The 22,436-nt window shown below is 37.0% G+C and overlaps 1 protein-coding gene across 1 annotated transcript in view; it reads right to left on the reverse strand.

Annotated features, from left to right (window-relative positions):
• Positions 1 to 3,946: 3,946 nt before the first annotated feature.
• Positions 3,947 to 22,436, reverse strand: part of BCAP29 (B-cell receptor-associated protein 29) — a 49,551-nt gene continuing 31,061 nt past the window's right edge. The window contains exons 7-8 of the mRNA XM_008567370.1: positions 9,856 to 9,956; positions 3,947 to 5,090 (exon numbers count right to left, since the gene is read on the reverse strand). Of these exons, the coding sequence (XP_008565592.1) occupies positions 5,055 to 5,090; positions 9,856 to 9,956 (137 nt within the window). The 3' untranslated portion in view covers positions 3,947 to 5,054. The remainder of the gene's footprint in view (positions 5,091 to 9,855; positions 9,957 to 22,436) is intronic.

Consider the following 22,436-nt stretch of genomic DNA (forward strand, 5'->3'; position numbering starts at 1 on the left):
GGCTAATAAAATACCCCAGACCCGGGCCTTTCCACAATATCAAATCTCCTAATGGGATTTGAAGGGAAATATGTCAGTGCCCAGAATAGGGACTTAATATTTAAAGAAGGTTGGTCAAAATTGTATCTGATTCTGTCATAATCTTAAGATGAAAGGACACACTTTAAAGATAGGGAATGGGAAGAGTCATCTGAAAAGAATCTGACACACTAGAACTGAACTGGATTCAACTTAAACATTTACTGTATACCCTAGCAAATCAGGCACTGTGCTTTGTCGGGGGTGAGAGAAGAAGGGGGCAGGGGAATGAATGGCTGGCTGCCCACAGTCATTAGGAAGTCATCCTAAACTGCCCAACAGGCTCACCACAGTACATCTTCATTACATAGAACTATAGGGTCTACCTTTTTTATTCCATTTTTTTTTACTGTGGTAAAATACACACAAAATTTACTATCTCAACCATTTTAAAATGTACAGTTTAGTGGTATTAACTACATTCATATTGCTGTATAATCATCACCACCACCCATCTCTAGAACTCTTATTACTTTTAAGACTTACATTCTGTCAGATTATTATTATTATTTTTAAATGGAGGCAATTTACCACTGGGCACCAGTTCTTGTATAATGTTCAGAGTAGTTTACCACCAGAAACTGTTAAAAGTTCTTTACATGTATTAACTCATTTAATCCTATCAGCAAGTCCATAAGCTAGAGTCTTAATCACCTTAAAGATGAAGAAACTGAAACTCACAATGAGTAATAAATAAAGAAGATGGGATTTGAACCCAGGTAGTCTCTGCGTGTCATCATTAAGCTCTACTGCTTCCAGAGCATTTTCTGACAATAAAGATTCTCATGAAATGTTAGTAGCAGGGGATGAGTTAAATATACTGTGTCATAGGACAGTGGGTCTCATCCCCCTTTTCTGTTCTCATATATCTGATAGTTATGGCACCATCTCATCACTAACACTGGCTGCCTGGGTCAGTAATTCTTAATGGTGGTAGTGGGGATGGGGCATATCAGTGTATGTAGTTTGAAAGAACCTTGATCCCTTAGGTGATGTTTATATTACCTATTAAAGGTAGGTTGTAGAATCCTGTTGTAGAAGAATATTTATTGATATGGGGGGGAAAGCAGACAACAAAACAGTATAGAAAATGAGTATGATCTCATTTTTGTAAATATTTGTGTGCATATTTGTATATATAAGAAAATTAACTGATAATTATTTTTTTCTATAATTTCTGTATCTTCTACATTTACTGTGTCTTTTAGTTCGTTTTGTGTTGCTATAACAGAAATACCTGAGACTGGGTAATTTATAAAGGAAAGCGGTTTATCTGGCTTACAATTCTGGGACAGCTGCATCTGGCATGGGCCTCAGGCTGCTTCTATTCATGGTGGAAAGCAGCAGGCAGCCAGCAGGTACAAGCAGATCACATGGTGAGAGAAAACAAGAGAGAAAGAGGGCCGGCCGGTGGCCCACTCGGTAGAGTGCGGCGCTTGGGAATGTGGCGGCGCTCCCGCCGAGGGTTCGTCTCCCATATAGAGACCAGTCCGCTCACTGTTTGAGCGCGGTGCGGGCACGACACCGAGGGTTGCGATCCCGTTGCCGGTCACGAAAAAAGACAAAAAGGAAAAAAAAAAAAAAAGAGAGAAAGAGAAGATGCCAGGGTCTTGTTAAGCAATGAACTCTCGTGGGAACTAATCTAGGGAGAACTCACTCATTAATCCCCCTTCCCCCAGGGAGAGCACTAATCCATTCATGAGGTGTCCACTCCCATGACTCAATCAGTTTCCAACACTGCCACACTGGGGATCAAATTTCCACATGAGTTTTGGAGGGGACAACACATCCAAACTCCATTACTGTGTATCAGTTTTGTTTCAAGAGAAAAAAAGATCAACAAATGTAAAAAAACTTCTCAGGAAGTAAACCTCATGGAGGGTTATTCTAGGAAGCCCATGGCTGAGAAGTGGTGCTCTAGGAGTCTTTTGTGCTCCAGAAAATTGGCAGCCCTTGGAAGAGACAGAAATTCTTTACCATGGGTGGTGCTTCAGAGAGAACAAAGATTTCTGAAGGACCAAGAGGCTCTCCAGAGAAGCCTGGCTAACCAGGAAAATACCTGGTTCAGGGGACAACACTAAAACTTCAAACACATTCTTTGCTTAAATTTAGGAAAAGGGCTCATCACCAAGAATGAAACCCTGTAGGTAACTTAAGTTTTTCCTAATTTATTAGGTTTACATATCAAGCTCTATATGCTGTCTTGTATACGTAATGTAACTGGATGTTCTTGTGGTATGCATCATGCTACAGACAAGGAAGGAGAGAAGAGACCAGAGTCTACTTCTTTTGTAAACCTTTGTGGTATGAAATGCATAGATACAGTGGGGCACACTGCATGATGCTGATGGATTAATAATGGCTAAGTGAAATATCAAAAGTTGAACATGCAGAGACATATATATATATATATATATTTTGCAGCTGGCTGGTATGGGGATCCAAACCCTTGACCTTGATGTTATCAGCATCATGTTCTCCCAAGTGAGCTAACCGGCCAGCCCGAGACATATAACTTAATAAAGATCCCTACATAAAAAGCAAGATTCAAACATACGTATGGTTTTTTATTCATGGCTAAGATGTTGAGAGAGAGAATGCATTAAAGATATCTGGTGTCATTCATTTATTCAACAACTTACTGAGCAGCAATTCAGGACAGGTGTGGTGCTCTATGGTATCAAGGACATAGCCTCCTTCTGTCTTGTTGCACTTTGCATGCCTCAATTTCATGATCTAAAATGACAGCATCTGTCAGGCAGCAGGACAGAGAAAGAAAAAAAGAAACTGCCACCCCATGACATTCCTACCTTTTTCCACCTATGTAAAAGTTGTCCTTATGTTTGGCAGCTGGGTGTAAAAAAAAATTGGGGCATTTATCACCACAGATGTATGAAAAAAATGTGTGAGTGAAATGAAAGGTATGGTGGTAAAGTGCACAGACTATGCAGCCAACTCCTTGGTTCAAACCCTGGCTAATAATGCATGGCAGTATTTTCTGTTTAGTAAATTATAGCCAGTCGCTGTATGAAGACTAGAGTAATATCTGGGAAACCAAGATACCTGAATTCTAGACTTGAATCTTGGCCCTGATTCTAACTATCCATGTTACCGTGGGAAAACTGCTCAAACTTTTGAGGCCTCGGGTTCCAGATCTGTCACATTCAGAGGGTTGAGGTCGAAGATCCCTTAAATGTAAACTTTCAAAGTGCTTTTTTCGGGATCTTTCGAATCTTCATGCTCTTCAAAGAGTACCCAAACTTTCCCCTTACTATACAGTCTGAACTTTGAGAATCACTGTGTTATCTCAGTTTACATAGTAATCCTGATCTAAATTTTATTGCTCATGTTTGGGAGATGAGGAAATGGAGACCTAGCAAGTTTAAATAACTTGTTCAAGATCACATGGCTAAATAAGTGGTGAAGCTGGGATTAGATTTAGTTCTGCCAATTCTAAAGCTGTGCATTTTCTACTTTTTGTATGTTTTTCTGACATTAGACTTGATTTCCATACAGTAGGCCAGGATCCCAAATTTTCAGTATCTATATATTTACCCACGTAGCTCTCACTTTGATATTTCTAAATCTATACTTTTGAGCTGTCATTTGTTCATTTCTCTATTTCAACACTCCCTTTTCCTTGTTATTTATGGTGTTGTCAGCCCATATGGTCTAACTCCCATTTCTTACTCCTGTTAAATGTCTCCTACATGTCTGTTTTCTAGCAGTTACTCCTGATTTTTATCTGAAATAAAATTTTTATGTACTTGCCCATTTTATCCACTTTACAATGAAAAAGATTATATATATGTGAAGTTGGTGCTAAAGTTATAATAAATAATAGAGGATAAAATGAAGACCAGAGAAGTAAAAACTCCAGTAATTATTTTCCATTTTCTTTTATATTTAGGTCTTAGTGAGACAAGGAAGATGATTTTCATGTCTAAACACTGGAACAACCTTAATCATGTTAATATCACAATCCTTACCATCTTCTAAACAAAACTCTAAATGAATATTTGAATGGAAAAATAGTAAAAATAGTATTTAATATTTAGTTTTCAGAATATAGAAACATCTCAGTGAAATTGTGTGCCACCAGCATTATGTATATTTGAGGTAATATTTGTATAATTACTAACTTTAACAAACATGGAAAACACTGCTTTTTGGTTATGTAATACATTAACTTTTAAAGTTAAGAATTCCACATTATTGTAAAATAAGTTGAGTTTAGTGCTATGTCAATTAGGCAAATAGATATAAGCTCTATTACTAGCTCAACCTGAAAATGTAGAGTGCTTACTAATTATGTGTTATTAACACAAATGTCAATAAAAAATGATTAATCCAACAAGTGCGGAAACACAATAACAAAAATATAATTATCAATATAGCTATTTTATAAGAGTAAACTATAACATTGGGCCAAAAAAAAAAACTAAGGTCACTGCTTTCATTATATGTTCCAAAATTGTTCTCTATAAATATAATGACTAATTCTTATCATTTATCCTTATTTAATCTTCCTTTGAACAAATTTGCTGATACTGACAAGTATTTTCAAACACATCATCATCTGATTAAATAGATTATTATTAAGAACTCATCAAAGCTTTTAAGGCTATTAATGGTTTCATGCAGCTTAAAAAATCTAATTTTGGAAGTAACTGGCTAATGAATTTTCCTTTTATTGGTAAATAGCCACCATACTCCAATATTACTGTCAATATGTAAATATGATAGTTAACATGCTTATATTTTTCTTAAGAGCTGGAATACAGACTTTATAATATGCTTGAGATATCATCAAATATTTTGATAATGCCATTATGATACAGCTTATATGTGGAGTTAAAAAAATTGCTGGCCAGTTGAAGTGCATTTTATGAACTGAATTTTAAATTTCCTAGAGGTTAACATGATAACAAATTTATCATCTTGACACGGTGTATTATGGTCTTCTTTCATAAAGTTTACAGGCCTTTCTTATTGTCTTTTCCTAAACGACTCTGTAAGAAAAAAAAATGTCATAGTACAGCAAAGAGTAAGAAACAGATTCATAGATACGACAAGGACCTTTAAGAAAACATTCTCTCTTCTGTGTATAGTTATTAATTATGAGAATAATCAAATGTGAAAATACGAATTGAGAAAGGCTTAAATTTTAAAAACTATAAAATTTGTGGGTTTTGCTTAAAAAAAATTGTGTAGAGGGGGACAATAACACTCTTGATAAGTTCATCATTTCCCTGCCTTAATCTATTTTGCTATTGTTTCATAGGGTATACCAGGAAAACAAAATTTCTAAGATTTCCTTATTGCAAACCCAATTAAGACTTTAGGCAAGGAAAGAATGAAGGGCAAAAAACCCAGTTGGGGTGGCTTTTTTTTTTGTCCTTCAAATATTTGCTAATAGAACTGGCTTCTCAAATTATACTCTGCTGAGCACATTATAAAGATGACTGTAATACATCATTTAAAACTGGAGGAAAATGGAGTAGAAACCTTAAGTGATTACTTGAACTAAGAAAGTAAATGTTTACATCAAGAAAAAAATCTCATAAAATGGAGCTGTGGAGTGTTATTGCTTGTACACAGGAAATTCATCAAGCTCTTGTTCTGGCTGAGCACTACTGCCTTCAGAGCAACTTTATTATTTATTTTATTTTTTATTTTGGTGGCCAGCAAATATGGGGATCTGAATCCTTGACCTTGGTGTTATAACACTGTACTGTAACCAACTGAGCTAACTTGCCAGCCCCAGAGCAACCTTAATATTAATTTAAAGCCATCAAGTAAGAAGACAGGATTAGAGAAGGTATTCTGAATGGTAACATACCATTTTCACACATTTATACATATCTGATCACTTTAGAAATAAATCAAAGCTTTAATGGAGCTGTTATTATGGACAAGTCCCTAAGTGAAGGGTGATTTTCCAAAATGAAACTTAAAAACTGGCAGGTGCTGATGACTTTTTGCTGCCAATAACCCATAGTTGGTTCTGCTTTTTCTTTTTTAGAAGAGAGCCAGGGCAAATAAGGAAAGGCAAAGACTACATGCTTTGAAGGGACTGTTGTCTAATGTTTATTTAGTGCCTATAACAGGGAGGGGAGCAGATGGGGAAATCCAAACGTATTTAAAAGATGCAAAGTGGGGTTTGTTTACGGTAAAGAAACCAGCTTTCCTTCTTTCATTTTTGTTTCCTTAATATTTTAACAATCTTTGGTTTTATAATTGCTTCATTTAAAGTACATATCTACTATGTAAGATTGAGCATGTTAATAAGTTTCCCAAAGAACTTTAGGATATAATTCAATTAGTAAGGTTGGTTTGACAATAGAAGTAAAATTCATGAGGACAATTTGATCCAGCTTTTCACTGTAGATGGTCTCTAGCTATCTTTGCTTCTGAAGCAGGATTCAGAATGTGAATATTAAAGTTCAGGAGTCACTTTTAAGAAAATGGTTCTCTTTTAATGACACCTAAATCTCAGAATTTTATACAGGTTCTCATACTGGACAATGGGAAGGTGGGTAGTGAATGGGAAATGTAGCTAATCAAGACATAACTAATAGCATCTTATGGCTGTATAGAGCCTTTCTTGATTAAAAATATTTAAAGTGCTTTCTTGCACAAGATCCGGTTTAATGCTCGTAAGGTATCATAATTCTCACTTAAGTAATAAAGTAGTGAGGTGCATGTTAAATGACTCACCTGAGGGTTACAGAACTGGTAAACTATGGAGCTGAGATTTTTTTCCCTCTTTAAACAGAGGCATTTATTACAAGGGATTGGTTTTATAGGTGATGAGAGAGTAGACACACCAAAACAGGGTGGGGCAAGGTACCTCAAGGATTAGCAACAGCAGAAAACCATCACTACTCCTTGGGCTGGAGGGATGAAGGAGGATACAGTTACGGAGTGAGGGTCAACAGGTGAACGCTGCCCAGTGAAAACTGGGACCACGGAGGAAAGGAACTGAAGCCATCAAGGAGAATCTACCTAAAGCAGAGGGAGAAATTCCTGGCTTTCCCTTTCCTCTTGACTTCAGTCTTCTACCAGTGCCTTCCATTGGCTAAACCTGCCCAGAAGTCAGAGAGCAAGGAAGCCTGGGAAATGTCCATCCCTGAGATACAATGTAGAGCAGCACTGGGAGGAGAATGGATCCAAGAACACACAGTCCAATGACCAGCACAGGTTGAAGAACATAGCGGTTACGGAGAAAGGCTGTGGAGAAAGGTTGTGGAGAAAGATTTCCTGACTTTGAATGCTATCACTTTCTAGTTCAGTGACTTTGGGTAAATTATATAACATCTCTGGGTCTCAGTTTCCTTGTCCACAAAATAGGGAAATTAAGAAAACTTACTGAGGGGCCGGCCCGTGGCTCACTCGGTAGAGTGCGGTGCTGATAACACCAAGGCCACGGGTTCGGATCCCATATAGGGATGGCCGGTTTGCTCACTGGCTGAGCGTGGTGCTGACAACACCAAGCCAAGGGTTGAGATCCCCTTACCGGTCATCTTTAAAAAAAAAAAAAAAAAAAAAAAAACTTACTGAGTAGTCCTGGAGAGTAAAAATGACAATACATATGAAGTCATTCGCAAAGTTCTTGGTCCAGAGCACACTCTCAATAAATGTCATCTATTAAATACTTCAAAAACTGGATAGAGGCAGAAATTAAATCAAGGCCTAAATGTGCTAGTGAACAGGGCCCAACTCTCAGCATGGCACGTGGCATATGTACAATATGTCCTTTTCCAAAGAAACAGGCATAACAACTATTTTCCTGGAAAGGACTCATAAAAGCTCTCTATATCCTTTGCCAAGAACGCAGCAGCTCAAAGCTGAAGGCATCTTTTTGGGGGGGGAAGGAAATGGGTTGAGGGGAATCTCACTGTTAGGCGCATTCTTCAGAGATTAAGAAATCCATTAGCTGTTACCACAATGGAAACATTCAGCAATGGACACTGGCTGTAAGAAACTGAGGGCATATTCCTGGTTTTCCTTTCTCCATTCAGAACATTTCTGATGTCCTGGCAAAGTCTACTGGTGTGGACACTCATTCTGGTTGAATATACCCTGACCTCATAAATAGAAAATAAAATGTTGTACAGTATTTCTAGGTGAAATGCCCCTGACGTGACTTCTTCACTTCCCATACAGGATCATGAAACATGCCACGGAGTAATTCTTATCATTCCCTGAGGAGATCAGCAATTTGAGGATCACTATTTAGAAATGCGGAAGGGGTAGTCTTGCTGAAAATTTAACTACCTACTCTAGACCATGTGATCTAAGCCCTCAACATCCTGGATTTGGAGCACACAAGGTATCCACTCTACTCTGGGCTGCCCTGTCTTTTCTTTTGGTATTGTCAAAGTATGCTAGTTAAATCAAACACGCAAACCAACTGGGAATATCGGACTACAAATGTGCTTTGCATTGCTTCTTGACTGACCAAGGCCAAAATGACTGGTTAAGAATAAGTCATTCTTCCAGCAAAATTTCTACAGAGAAAGTAATACTGATGATGATAATTATGATAACAGCCATTATTTCTTGAGTGTTACTATCAGCCAGGCACAGAAGCACCCTACAAATTCTATTTAGTTCTCCCAAGGACCCAGTGATCAAGAATTATTATTGTTCCAATTTTACAGATGAAGAAACTGAACTCCAGAGAGATGATATAATCTGCTTAAGATCAAAAAGCTAGTATGAGGCCAGGTATAGAAATTCTAGGTCTGTTTGACTCCAAATCCATGACTATAATGTCTGCTTGCCTTGTGCCAGGCACAGTGCTAGACCCTAGAGATACAATGACCATCAAGATGTAGGGAAATAGGGCTGGCCGGTTAGCTCAGTCAGTTAGGGAGTGGTGCTGATAACACCAAGGTCCAAGGTTCGATCCCTATACCAGGCAGCCACACATAAAAAATAAACAAATAAAAAGATATAGGGAGACGAGTACAGTGAAATAAACAGCTGTAATTGCTAAAAAGCCTTGACTGAAAGCCAGGAAGGCTGCCCAATTATGAGGACGAGCCCAACCTGTCTTGATAGGAACTGAGAAGGAGGGCCAGGGGGGCCTCTGGAATGGTCTTTCCCCCAGTTCTCCACACACAATCAAAATGTAGCTGGGAAATCAATTTGGGTTAGTGGCTGGCAGCTGACAAGCAGGGGAAAGACAAGCCCAACATGGATCAATGTTTGAAACTGACACTTTCTAGACCAGAGGGGAAGAGAAAGAAAACCTATGGCATAGATCTGACTCTGCGGCTTTAACAACAAAAAGGTTTTTTTCCTATTTCCATCTTTTAAACCAATTTTGGAGATAAATAATATATTTGAAGGCCCACTTTGTCCTATGAGGTCTAAAACACTGGGATAGAAAGAGTAGTGTGATGTGGAACTTCAATTTTTGGCCTTATTTTGGCATGAATATTGGCAAATATTCCAAGCAGCAAAACTCAATTTTTCCAGAATTAGTCTGTTTTTCAATGCTGCCATTTTTGTGGCTCAATTCTTTTGCTTAAAACTTCACCAAAACTGGAATGCTGTAAGTTAGCATGTCAGCAATTCTTTATGTTATGATTATTATCTTGAATTTTCCTGCAATGTCCTAATCTTCACCTTCTAGGTACAAATCTGGCTTCTTTAATCATTTAACAAAGCCAGGATTAAATACATCCTCTTGATTTGGAAAGGTAAAATAACCTAGTTTAATTATTATTTCAAAAAAATTAGGCCCATAAAGTGCATGTCACCCACCTGAAGCTCTGAGTGTTCTTTCAGGAGCAGATCATATTCTTGTGAAAGTCTCTCTGATTGCACCTTCATTGTCATCACATCATTTTGTGCCTTAGAAAGGGCTAAAAAATATCAAACAGAATGTTATTTTTATTTTGGAATAATTTCAAATTTACAGAAAAGTTGCAAGACTTAAGTAGAGAACTCCTATGTAGTCTTTACTCAAATTCACCCACTGTTAATGTTGTGCTACACTTGTTATCATATTCTCTCCCTACACATACAGTTATTTTCTTGAATCATTTGAGAATAAGTTGCAGACATTGTGTCCCTTACTCTTTAATACCTCACACTGTGTATTTCGCAAGAACAAAATATTATCCGACATAATCACAGTATAGTTACCAAATTTAGAAAATATAATATCAATACTTTAAATCCAATCTACTGTCCATATTCCATTTTTGGCAATTGTCCCAATTATGTCTTTTTTAGCATTTTTTTTTTTCACTTCTCCAGGACACAGTCCTGGATCACATATTGCATTTAGTTGTCATGTCTCTTTAGTTTCCTTTAATCTGGAATAGTTCCCCAGTCTTCCCCCAGCCCTCCTCTTCCTGTCCTTTATGATGATGACATTTTTAAGATGCAGGACACTTTAAAAATAGAATCTTCTTCATTTTGTTTTGTCTAATGTTTCCTCATGATTAAATTCAGGTCATGCATTCCACTTACATATGAATATGACATAAGTGATGTTGGATGCTTCTCAGGGCATCTAGAGAGAGAGGCCCATCACATCCAAAGACCTTTTGTGCCTCATTGGTTTTTTCATTTTATAGTTACTATACTACTATACTTCCCCCTTATAACTAAAGAAGCAATATATGGGAAGACAATTTAGACTATGCAAACATCCTGCTCCCTGTATTTAGCATTAATTGATAATTCTTACCCAAACCAATCTTATTACGATGGCTGCAAAATGGTGATTTTTCAACTTCACCATTCCGTCCACATTTATCAGTCAGCTTTCTATTGTAAGGAAGAGCTTTCCTTTCTTCTCCATCCTTTTAGTCATTTGTCTATTATTCTGTCCGTCTGTCCGTCCATCCGTCCATCCATCCATCCATCCATCCATCCATCAGTATGAACTTATAGGTTCCTATTTTTTCAATGACTTATAATGCATTAATATATTTAATTATTCTGATGTGTAAATTTCTCCAGATTCGGCTAGTGAGAACCCATTCTGGCTGGCTCCTAGATCCTTTGACTATGTCACCAGCATTTTTTTTTTTTTTAAGTATTTCTTTACTTTTTGGCACAAGATGTTCCAGGTTCATCCTAAACCTTCCTCTGCTCAGCTGGGACTCAGGCATTATAGGGAAGAGAATTTATCAGAAGAGTCTGCTTCTGAAAATACTGATAGAAAAAATGTCATTCTTGCAAAGGGATGGATTTTCTGGTATATAAAAAGCAAAGTAGATTCCATATCCTAATAATGCCTGACTAGACCTGGTGGTTTTAAGAATGTTGGTGCTATAGTCTGAATATGTGTGTCCCCACAAAATTCATACATTGAAACCTAAGCACCAACGTTATGGTATTAGGAGGTGGGGCTAGGAGGTGATTAGGTCATGGGGGTGGGGCCCTCATGAATGGGATTAGTGCCCTAATAAAAGAGGCGCCAGAGCTGCCTTCTCCTTTCCAACATTTGAGGACACAGCAAGATGGCACCATCTATGAACCAGGAAACAGGCCCTCACCAGATATCAAATCTGCTGCAGCCTTGATCTTGGATTTCACAGCCTCCAAAACTGTGAGAAACAAATTTATATTGTTTATAAGCTACCCAGTCTATGTTACTTTGTCATAGCAGCCCAAATGGACTAAGAGAGCTGGTCAGGTGCTTGTATTGAACAGGGATTGTTTTTTGGTTTTATTGGTCATGAATATTCATGGGGTACAAAGCTGACCATCACCACTCGTGCCCAAGATATGATGGCCAGATCAATACTGGCAGCATGCCCATTACCACAAATTGCAATTATACCCTGTGTCCCCCACCCAATTAATCCCTAACCTCCCCCCCTCCGCTCCCTCTTTCCCCCAAAGGATTGGTTTTAATGTTAAAAATAATTTATACCTAAATTTCTGACATGAATAAATTAGTTAGAAAATTCAATACGTTTTAGACATCAACTCATTAGTTCCTTACTAAAAGAAGCTAGAAAACCACTTTTACAGCTTATCTAGGAGTTTCTGCTGGTTACTCCTGGTATGAAGCTATATCAAAACAAATGCAGGCAAATACTGTTTTTCTGACACTTATCAAGCCAAGGTATAAACTGTTTCTTATTTTTGTTTTGTATTTCAGTGAATATTAATAAACCTAATGATTACTGTCTTATTAAATTTACTCCAATTAGGGGAGGCTGTTATTGTCTAGAAGCCTCTTGCACTGTTTCCCAGCCCTTTCTCTATCTTCTGTTTTATAAAATTACAATATTCTGTTTTGGATGACTTCCACCTCCTTCTGGAACTGCATCTGTACCTAAGGGATTATTTAAACTTGTTATCTGACATGTGAATATGCTTGTTTTATTTTGAGATATATCATTTTGGAAACAGCATATACAGGGAAAACATTATTGGACAAGGAGGTTTGAGGTGACACATCTAAGTTGCTATTTCAATTTTCTTATCTGCAAAAATGGGTTCCTATCATTTGCCAGTGGTTTTATGGAAATGCTGAGATATTTCATGAAACTATTGGCCAGATTCAACTATAGATTAAGCTATTTCTTAGTCACTAGGAACTTTTTAAGGCACAGGTATCATTTATTAACATAGAAAATAACCCCAATTAATGTTACAGTGACACACCGTAAGCCAAAATGTTTGGGCAAAATGTTTGTGTAAAATGACATATAAACAGGCCTAAATTATCTGTGGTCTTTCCAAGTGCCAAACTTAAATTTATGGAGCTATATGCACAGTGGGAGGAGCTGGAAAGACTAATGCACTGTGTGAATATATTATATCACTATGATTTCTACCAGAGATAACAGACAACACCAGCTAAGCTCTGCTGGGAAATGGAAGAGAAATTTTTTAGAGGCATCGGTGTGGCAGCTAAAGATGGGCTGTTGTACAATAGTTATAAAGATTGAGTTAGAGGAAAACGTGTTTTATTTAAAAATTTTCCATACCTATAGTGTTGGCTTCTTTTCAGTTTATTTGGTACTGTTTTTGTGAATTTGAGAGTGTGATACATTGAAGCTGAATCAGTACTTAATCCTCACATGTACTTACTATTCCTTTGCCAGTAATCAATCACTGGACTGTTAAACCAGAGTAATGGTTCCAATATACATGGAAAGCAGACACACAAACTTCTGTTTGGTAAGAAACATAAATTGTGGTTTTAATTATATTATAGTTAATTTTGTGCATGCCTACATTGTTGGGTCTGTGTAGGTAAGGTCTCTGTTTTATTCATTCACTTCAATCACCACCTACGCTCTCTCAATCTCAGTCCATCGACTGATAAGGTTTATTGATTCTACTTCCTTTCCAACTCTCCAATCCATCCATTCCACTCCATCTCTGCAACCACTGTCCTCATCTCTAGCTTATATTATTGAAATGGATTCCTCACCTAGTAGCCTGGCTACTCTCACTCACTGTTCACAGTGCTCTCAAAGTGATTGCTCTCATGCTTAAAAACCCTCTGATACTGCCCCCAAAATGTTAACATATAAACATGGCACATGAGGCTCTTCATGATGGCTCCAAGGCCTACTGCTCAACTATCTCCACTGACCCCATCTTACTTTAGGCTCCAGTTGCATTGAGCTCCTTGTAGTACCTCAAAAGTGCCACACTCTTTCAGTTGCATGCTGCTCATTTTGTTAAAGCATCCTTTCTATCTCCCCTAACCTCCCTGCCTCACTCATTCTCTCCCATTTGATCTGACTAATTACTATCCTTCAAAATGTCACAGAAATTGTCCTTGATCTCCAGCATTGCCTCTACTGCATCTTGAACTTATCTTCATCATAGCACTTATTATTCTAAAGGGCAACTATGTCCTCACTACACTCTGGACTACTCAAGAAATAGAGCTGTGTCTTATCTCTCTAAGAATCCAGCACACTGTCTAGCACATGGAGGTGCTTAAAATATGTTCCTTGAAGGAAAGAACAAAAAATGAAAAGTGTAAGCTTTAAGTATCTGAAAAACTCACTTGTATGGAATCATTCATTTCCTGAAAATGATAAATGTGAGGTGACTGATATGAGGTGCTACTTTAGATACCTGATGGAAATCTTGGTTGCAACAAGATAAAAGCAACTACATCTTTAAACATAACACAAAATATTCAGGATAGCTGGAGAACCACAAAGCAAACAGACCATTCTCGAAATATTTTCATGAAAATATATTCACGTTATAAATATCTAATGCTATTCCATAATTAAAAACAAAATATAAATAGTATTACAGACTCCAATTTGGTTAAAAAAACAACTAAAACACTGATTCTAAGAATGGGAAAGGAAACATGAAAGATAAGCCTGGAGTATCTTGTAGTGCCAGAAAGAAAGTGCTCTAAAAATGAAAACAAAAAAATCAACAATAATGGAAATATGTCAAAGGAACACATGAGCTAACTGAAAGAGTTCCCAATGGCCAAAGCTGGACAACTTGAGCAACAAAATAGTAGTATTAAATGATAACCCAAAGTCTAAAATAAATACCTGTGAGTCCATACTGATATAAAAATTAAATGAATAAAGAATTAAATGGTGGAGAATAGACAAAACTGTGCAGAAGAATTCCAAATAATTTATGTAGATACTCTACTCTTAAGGAGGTAAAGCATAACTCCCCAATTTTTTTTTTGGCAACTGGCCGGTAAGGGGATATGATATAACTTCCCATTTCTTAAGTGTGGGACGTGAACAGTGACTTCCTTCTAAGAATTACAGTACAAAGGGGGGAGTAACTATTACAGTACAGAAACTTGACAAGCACTATCTCAGCCAGGTGATCAAGATCAACACTAACAGTGATAAATCATGTTATTAATAGTATGTATTCTTGATAATGTGATAAAAATGTCACTTTACCTCTGTGACCTTCCTTCCTCACAAAACGTATATAACCCAGTCTACTCATGAGAAAAACATCTAATCATGAGAAGATCTATTAGGATAAATCCCAATAGAGGTACATCCTATAAAATATCTGATTGGTGCTTCACAAAACTGAGATTATTATAGATATGAGGAGCCTAAAGGGACATGATTACTAAATATAATGTGGTATCCTGAATGAGATCCTGGAACAGGAAGAAGACATTATGTGAAAAGTAAGCTAATATGAATATGGACTTTAGTCAATAATAATGTATGAATATTGGTTCATTAATTGTACAAATGTACTATATTACTATAAGACATTAATAACAGGAAACTGGGTGTGGGGCATATGGGAATTTTTGTATCTTGCCAGTTTTTCTGTGAATCTAAACTGTTCTAACTTAGTTTATTTTTAAAAAGCACAATGGGAAAAAACACAAAACACTATGTATACAGGACCAGATGCAATATAATTCACTAGTCTCTAAGTACCATCTTAGTAACTAAGAACCTATCAAAATGACTTCCCAAATTCCTTTGTTTGAAATAAATATTTAATAAATTCGTTTTGCATAAAATTTCTGATGTTTTAAAATTATGTGTTACAGTGTTATAGCATGTATTTTAAAACACAAAAGAAAACCAAGAATCAAAGTGGTAATATTAAAAAAAATAAGAGAGTGGGCAGTGAGAAGGTGGATATAGGAAACAGAGATAGTCAAAAAGCATGGACTAAAGACACTTCAAAAATATCAAAGTATTAACCTCTTTATATATCTTAAGTGTAAAAAGTTTAAGTTACTTAAGAGGAGAATTGAGGGGCAATATGGTAATAAACATCTTTTTTTTTTTTTTTTTTGTCTTTTGTCTTTTTTCCGTGTCCGGCAACGGATCGCAACCCTCAGTGTTGCCCCCGTACCGGACCGGGGACCGGCAACGGGATTGCAAGCCTCGGCGCTGCTCCCGCCCTCGCTCAGCCAGTGAGCGGGAGCCGGTCTGTATGTGGGATCTGAACCCTCGGACGGGAGCGCCGCCGCGCTTCCCAAGCGGCGCACCATCCAGTGCGCCACCGGGCCGGCCCCATAAACATCTTAAAATAACTAAAATCAGGGTTAATAAAAATAGTTTTTGTGAAATCATACATTATGGTCAAAAGGTACAACACATATATAAGGGCTGTGAGAATTAAGCTCCTTAACAACAGCAATGACAAACCTTTACTATTTTTATCAAGAATATGAAGAATATAGAATCAGAATATACTTTTTCTTCTTGTCTCTCTCTAACTGCTGAGTCCATAAATACATACCAAATATTCCTATTTTTCATGACCATAAAAGATGAAGTTGTTGCACAGATGAAAACTGCCCTTAAGAGAAGGGAGTTATCCATTCATCTATCTGTTTAACAACTTATGGAATGTCTACTAAGTGTCAGGCATTTTTCTAACTGCTGAGAATATGGTGAAAAGATAGCTAGGGCCTCTGCTCTCATTTTCTACTGGGGGAAGAAGATACACAATAAAGAGACCAGTGGACTAATGGTGATCGGAACAAGTGCCATGTAGAAAGTTAAAACAGGGTGATAGGATAGAGGATGACTATGCAGCCATAAAATACTTGAGTAGTCAGTAAAAGTTTCTCTGCAGAGGTGAATTTAATTAATCTAATACTTTATCAGTTTGTCTGCTGAGAGGGCCTAGAAATGATGACAACCCAGCAGCAATGAGCACATTTGGGTCCAGACTTTATTTTCTAGGTACCACCCTCCACTTAAAGGAACCAAGGCTCATTGGAGAAACTCAACAATTGGGGGAAGAAAAGTACAAGGCGAGCGTGGACCAGAATGTTACACCAGAAAGTGAGTATTTACAGAATAATGGGGGCATGTCTAAAGGATACGGGGCCCAGCTTGAAAAGACTCCCACTGGCCAAATCTGGGACAACTTGAACAATAAAATATAATTCTCATAATGGACTATGACCTTTAAACACATTAAACAAACAAACAAACAAACAAACAAACAAACAAACAAACAAATAACTGGAGGAAACAGGATGGGTTCTCCTTACAATAGAATGGCATTTACAAATGTAGAAGAAACGAGGGAATTAGAAAAATCACCATTTGGAAATTATCAAAATAATAAGTAAGAGGATAATGTGAAAAGGGTGAGAGAAAAAGACAAGAAGGGAAATGTAAAATATTATTTTGGGAATTGAGTGAAGGGTATAGGGGTTATTATTTTCTGTGAGTTTGAAATTATATCTGAATAAAAATTTAAAAGAAAAAAAATTTTTGCTATGAAGTAGAGCAGAGAAATGGGGCAGTAACTGGAGGGGAATATGGGGGGAGGGTAGTTTTTGTTTTTATTTTTTTGGATAGGAGATCCCAGAGGATGTTTGTAGGACGATAGGAAGTGAAACAGTAATTGCAGAAACGAAGTCCTTGTGAAGGATAATGGGGATGGGATCCAAAGCACTAGAGGAAAGACTGAAGCTTAATACATCTTAACCTAAGGATAGGCAGAGGGCTTGAGCCTGGCTGGACATGGGGAGAGGCAAGGATGGTAGTTTTGGTGGTGGTGGGAAGATGAAGTTTTTATTTGGTTAATACTTTGTGCCTAATGAAGCAGGGTGGATTTAGACATTTGAAGTGAGATGAGAAGATCTAAAATAGTTTTGGACAGTGGAAAAGCGAAGATTTCAGAGAAGGGCAATAGGATTGTCATGCAGTGTTCAGGACCCACTTGAACTAAATGACCATTATCTGAAGTAACTGGCTCTTTTTGAGGGATAAGGAAGGAGGAAGGAGGGGAGAAAAGAGAGGAGACAAGCAGTTTGCAAGAGCATAATTACGATGAATCATGAAATCTGTACTGGGTAAGGAGGGAAGAAAGGGCATCAAAATCGGTGTTTGAGGGTGAGGCTTATTCATATGTATTAGACACTAGGCCTGGAACACTAAGTGAATGCCAGGGAAACATAAATGTTAGATTTGGCTTTTGCTTTCACAGCACTTACAATCTAGTAAGATAAATAAAAAGATAATTTTTCCGGAGTGCACTAGCAAACTAAGTAACTATTCAGAAATATGGAAGTACAACAGGACGACATCCAAATCAGCTTAAAGGGAGGGGGTTTCAGGGAAGCTTCCTAGAGGTGGCAAAGTTAGAGCTGAAGGATGAGCATAAGCTATATAAAAGAGCAAAGGAAGAAGAGCATTTTAGGCAGACAGACCTGTAGTAGTGGGCAAAGGTGAAAAGTAATGAAACACCACTGTTAAGAGAACTACAGACTACATTATTTAATAAAGTAGACATATAAATTTTATATTGGACAAGGCTGAAGATGACACTGGAGGCCAGATCACAGAAGACCACAATTGCCATCTTGAAGAGCTATAAAAGTGACAGGAGCCAATAAAGAGTTTTACATAGTGCAGAGGAATGACTGTAGTTTTAAAAAACTGCTCTAGTGGCAATGTAAAAAGGCCAAACTCATGGCAGACAGACTGAACTGGGTCATGCTTTAGCAGGCTGCTTGCTTTGAGGAGGAGTCAGACATATTTGGAATGGAAGCAAAGCTACACAAATAATTATATTACAGAGCAAACATTAATGAATAAAACCAAATATTGTTCTATTTGTCTCATGCAAAGAATAAAGAGGACAAATAACTTTTTTTTTTGTTTGTTTGGCCTGTGTGTTTCAATCTTCCTACCTATAACTACTTGTACTAGGTGTGTGCTCATATCTTTTGGGATACTGGGGAAATGAATGAGGCTCATAGTAAAGTGCTTTTGGGATTTAGAAAATACATGGACTTAAGTAGCATGCTAACACTTATACAGATTACTGGTATGCTGGGCCAGAGAAATGATAAATAGACTTTCTAATTTAGTAAATAAAATCAGACCCATTGTATGCACTGTTGGTGAAATAAACATCAATAATCACATAAAGACTTCATTAATCTTAGTTAGTTTGCTAGGTAATATATTCAAGAAAAGAATTTTGGCTCTACTACTAAGCAGAGAATAATTACAAACTATTAATATGCTGACTTCGAACTTAAAAATCAGGATGTATGTTTTAGGCAAAGCACTGTGTAAGTACAGATTATACAAACTGCTTTGAAAAGTATATATTTTATAAAGCAATTTTGTTTGTACATAGAAGCAACACATGAAATCTAGAATTACCAACTCATGGTATATGAGAATTGAAGGCATCAATTTGCTTTGACTATAAATAACTAGTTTTACTACACATAAGCATACAAATTTCTTAAATTATCTGATCAATACTTGTTCAACCATCACTTAAGTGCACAACAGGTTTATAACAATGTTAACAGCAGAAACAAGAAGTACTTTTCTTTATTTGAAGACCCTAACTAGGGTCAGTAAACTATTTCTGTAAAGGGCCATCTAGTGAATATTTCCAGTTTTCTGGGCCATATATCTCTGTTGTAACTAGCAAACTCTGCAGCCATAGAAAACATGCAAACAAACGGGCATGGCTTGGTTCCAATAAAACTTAATTTATTAAAACAGGACAGTAGGCTGGATTTAGCCTATGGGGCATAGTTTATAGTTTGCTGACCCCTGTCATAAAACAACACTTGTAAGTTTTATCAGTTTATCTTAGACTATAAACTTACTCAAAAGAACTGCAAAATAATGTATCAGAAAATGAGACGATGGTCCTAATTATACTGGAAAATTTTGAGAAACTTCCTAAAAAGTTTTCTTTTCTATCTCTATCAATTTTCCTCATAGAAGGAATAAAGGCTATATATATAGGGGATATTACAACGAGATTTAGTTTCAGGAAGAAAGTTTTTTCTTTAATTTTCCAGCTCATGTGCCTAGCTGATTGCTTCCTATCAATTTCAAAAGTGACTGAGTCAGGAACCAAAAGAGGGGACAATTAGTAGGAGAAGAAGATAAGTTCAATTTTGGATAAGTTGATTTCAGACTCTGGTTAGATTTTTCACATGGAAATGCCCCCATGGGGCAACCTCTAAAGCAAAAACTCATGCTCCAGCTTCTAAAACAAAAATGAATTCATCTCCCTGGTATCCATCACTCTTAAAACACTGAGCAATTAAAACATCCTGGGCCCAACCAATCTATTTCCAAGACACCCACACAAAAGAACAGTGCTATTATTATACTTTGGTTTTATAAACCAACCCCAGATGAACAAATCAAACATTTAACACTTCATGTTTCACTATTGATAAGGCTTTGAGAGGTCTTTTTATCTTTCAGTTAAGAAAGCTTGCAGAGATTAGCTTAAATTTCACTACGTTTTTAATAGTATGACATAGAAAAAAGACTATTTAATGGATTGGGAAAGTAAGATAGATCATAGAAAAATTACCTCTAAACTTGAGGAAAATATTTTAAATTAGTTGTGATAATTCTTTTTAGGTCGTAAGTTAAAAATCTAAACTATTCTTTTACTTCAGCCACTCCTTATTTAACTTGGAAAGTTTTCTGATAGAAATAATAATAATAATAATAATAATACCTAGCAATTTGTTGAGTCTTAACATAGACCAGTCATAGTCATGTTTTATATACATGACTCCATGAAGAACTACAACTTAGAGTAACTTCCCTAAGGTCGCACAGACAGAGGCCAATAAGTGAAAGCTGGTCTCAAAACCAAGTTTGAGTAACTTCAAATTCCACATTCCCAAATACTAGTTAGATGCCTTCAGTACCTTTAAATAAAGAAACCATGCAAGAGTAAATAAAGAGATTTAAAACGTTTAAGAGTTATCTAAATCTCTGTCCACAAATTATTTGGCAAAGGACTGTTTCTGGTTCTATATTTTCTTGCTGAAAATCTGCTGCTACCTCCATACTTTAGAATAAATTCTGGACTTCTAAGCACGGCACTCACCTCCAAGGTCTCTGCTTTCTTGCCCACCTCATCATTCCCACCCTACCTTGCCATAAACCTCAAGTTTAGTCACATTGGGCATTCATCCTCGGTTTGTGTGCATTCCTTTGGCTAGGAGAATACATCTACTGCTTCTGCAATTCCTCTCACCCCTGAGGCTCAGCTCAAATGATACCTCCTTCACTAATTTTCCCCCAAATCTGCCAGTAAGAATCAATCACGCTCTCCTCTGTGCTACCACAGCTCTCTGTATCAACCTTTATTTTGGCTTTTATCACCTCTTGACTTATATTTTTGTTACCAGTCTATCTGTCTACCTTACTCACTAGACATCCATGAAGACTGGGATGACAAGTATTCATCTTGGTATCCCTCACAGCATCCAGCACAAAACCATGGCAGGCACAAGTAAAAGTTCATAAAGGGAACTGAGCAAAGACTCTTCGTTGATAAAATTCCTTTAATTATGCAACCTTCCAGGATATGGCCATCTGCAGAATTCCAAATCTCAGGAACTGATCCTACAAAAACTGCTGAGGAGTACTTGGTTCATGAAAGTTGTAGGGACATTCTATGAAGCAGAAGAATATGCTATTGATCCAGTGTAGAGGGCAAAGGGGTGACCGTTTTCCAAGAAAATCACTTTATGGAAGACTCATTGAAATAAAATACAAATCTTCAAAAGTGTTGAGTAAAGAAAGTTTACCTTTGACAACCATCTCTTGCCAACAATTAAAAAGGTGAAACATGGTAGCAAGGGAGAAAATGAAGGAAAATACTGTCAAGCTTCTTCTTAAGAAAGGTGGGGCACAGCTAAGCAACCAAATTTGATTCTCAAATTTCAGTTTCTTTATGTACCCTAATCTTCTTCAACTCCCATTAGCCATGTGCTGCTTCTGCACTCTGTTCCCTTTGGCAATTTCAAAATATCTTGCAAAGATTTTATAAGAAAATTTATAATTATACATAGCATTTTATACTATAATATCTTCTAGATTATTAGTAGGGTTTAATATTATTTATAGACACTGAAAATAGGTATCTCCCTGGAATCCAGGGAATCTTTACAACAAAATAATAAGGGATTAAATGATCAGCAGTGAATAGGCACCCAGTAAAACTTCTGATGATTCTTCTTAGCTTAATTTTCAAATGTCGACATGTGCCAGAGTTCTGTATTAAAACCTCTTCCTGGGCCAGCCCTGTGGCTCACTCAGGAGAGTGCAGCGCTGGTAGTAACGAGGCCTCGGGTTTGGATCCTATATAGGGATGGCTGGTGCACTCACTGGCTGAGTGTCACTCAATACAGTCTTCTCTGACATTCTATCAACTATTTGATTCAAGTATCAGCTCTGTATGTATGATGGCTTAGACTCTATCTTGAGACCACCTTTCTTCCAAGCTTTCAAACTCATATTTACAACTGTTCTTTGGGCATTTTTACTAGAATACCCTGATGGCCCCTTAAACTCAGCATATTTATAACCAAATTCATTATTTCTGCCTACCCCCCCCCCCCCCCCAAAAAAAAAAAA

The sequence above is a fragment of the Galeopterus variegatus genome, unplaced genomic scaffold, assembly GCF_000696425.1.
Source record: "Galeopterus variegatus unplaced genomic scaffold, G_variegatus-3.0.2 Scaffold313, whole genome shotgun sequence".
NCBI classification, from domain to species: Eukaryota; Metazoa; Chordata; class Mammalia; order Dermoptera; family Cynocephalidae; genus Galeopterus; species Galeopterus variegatus.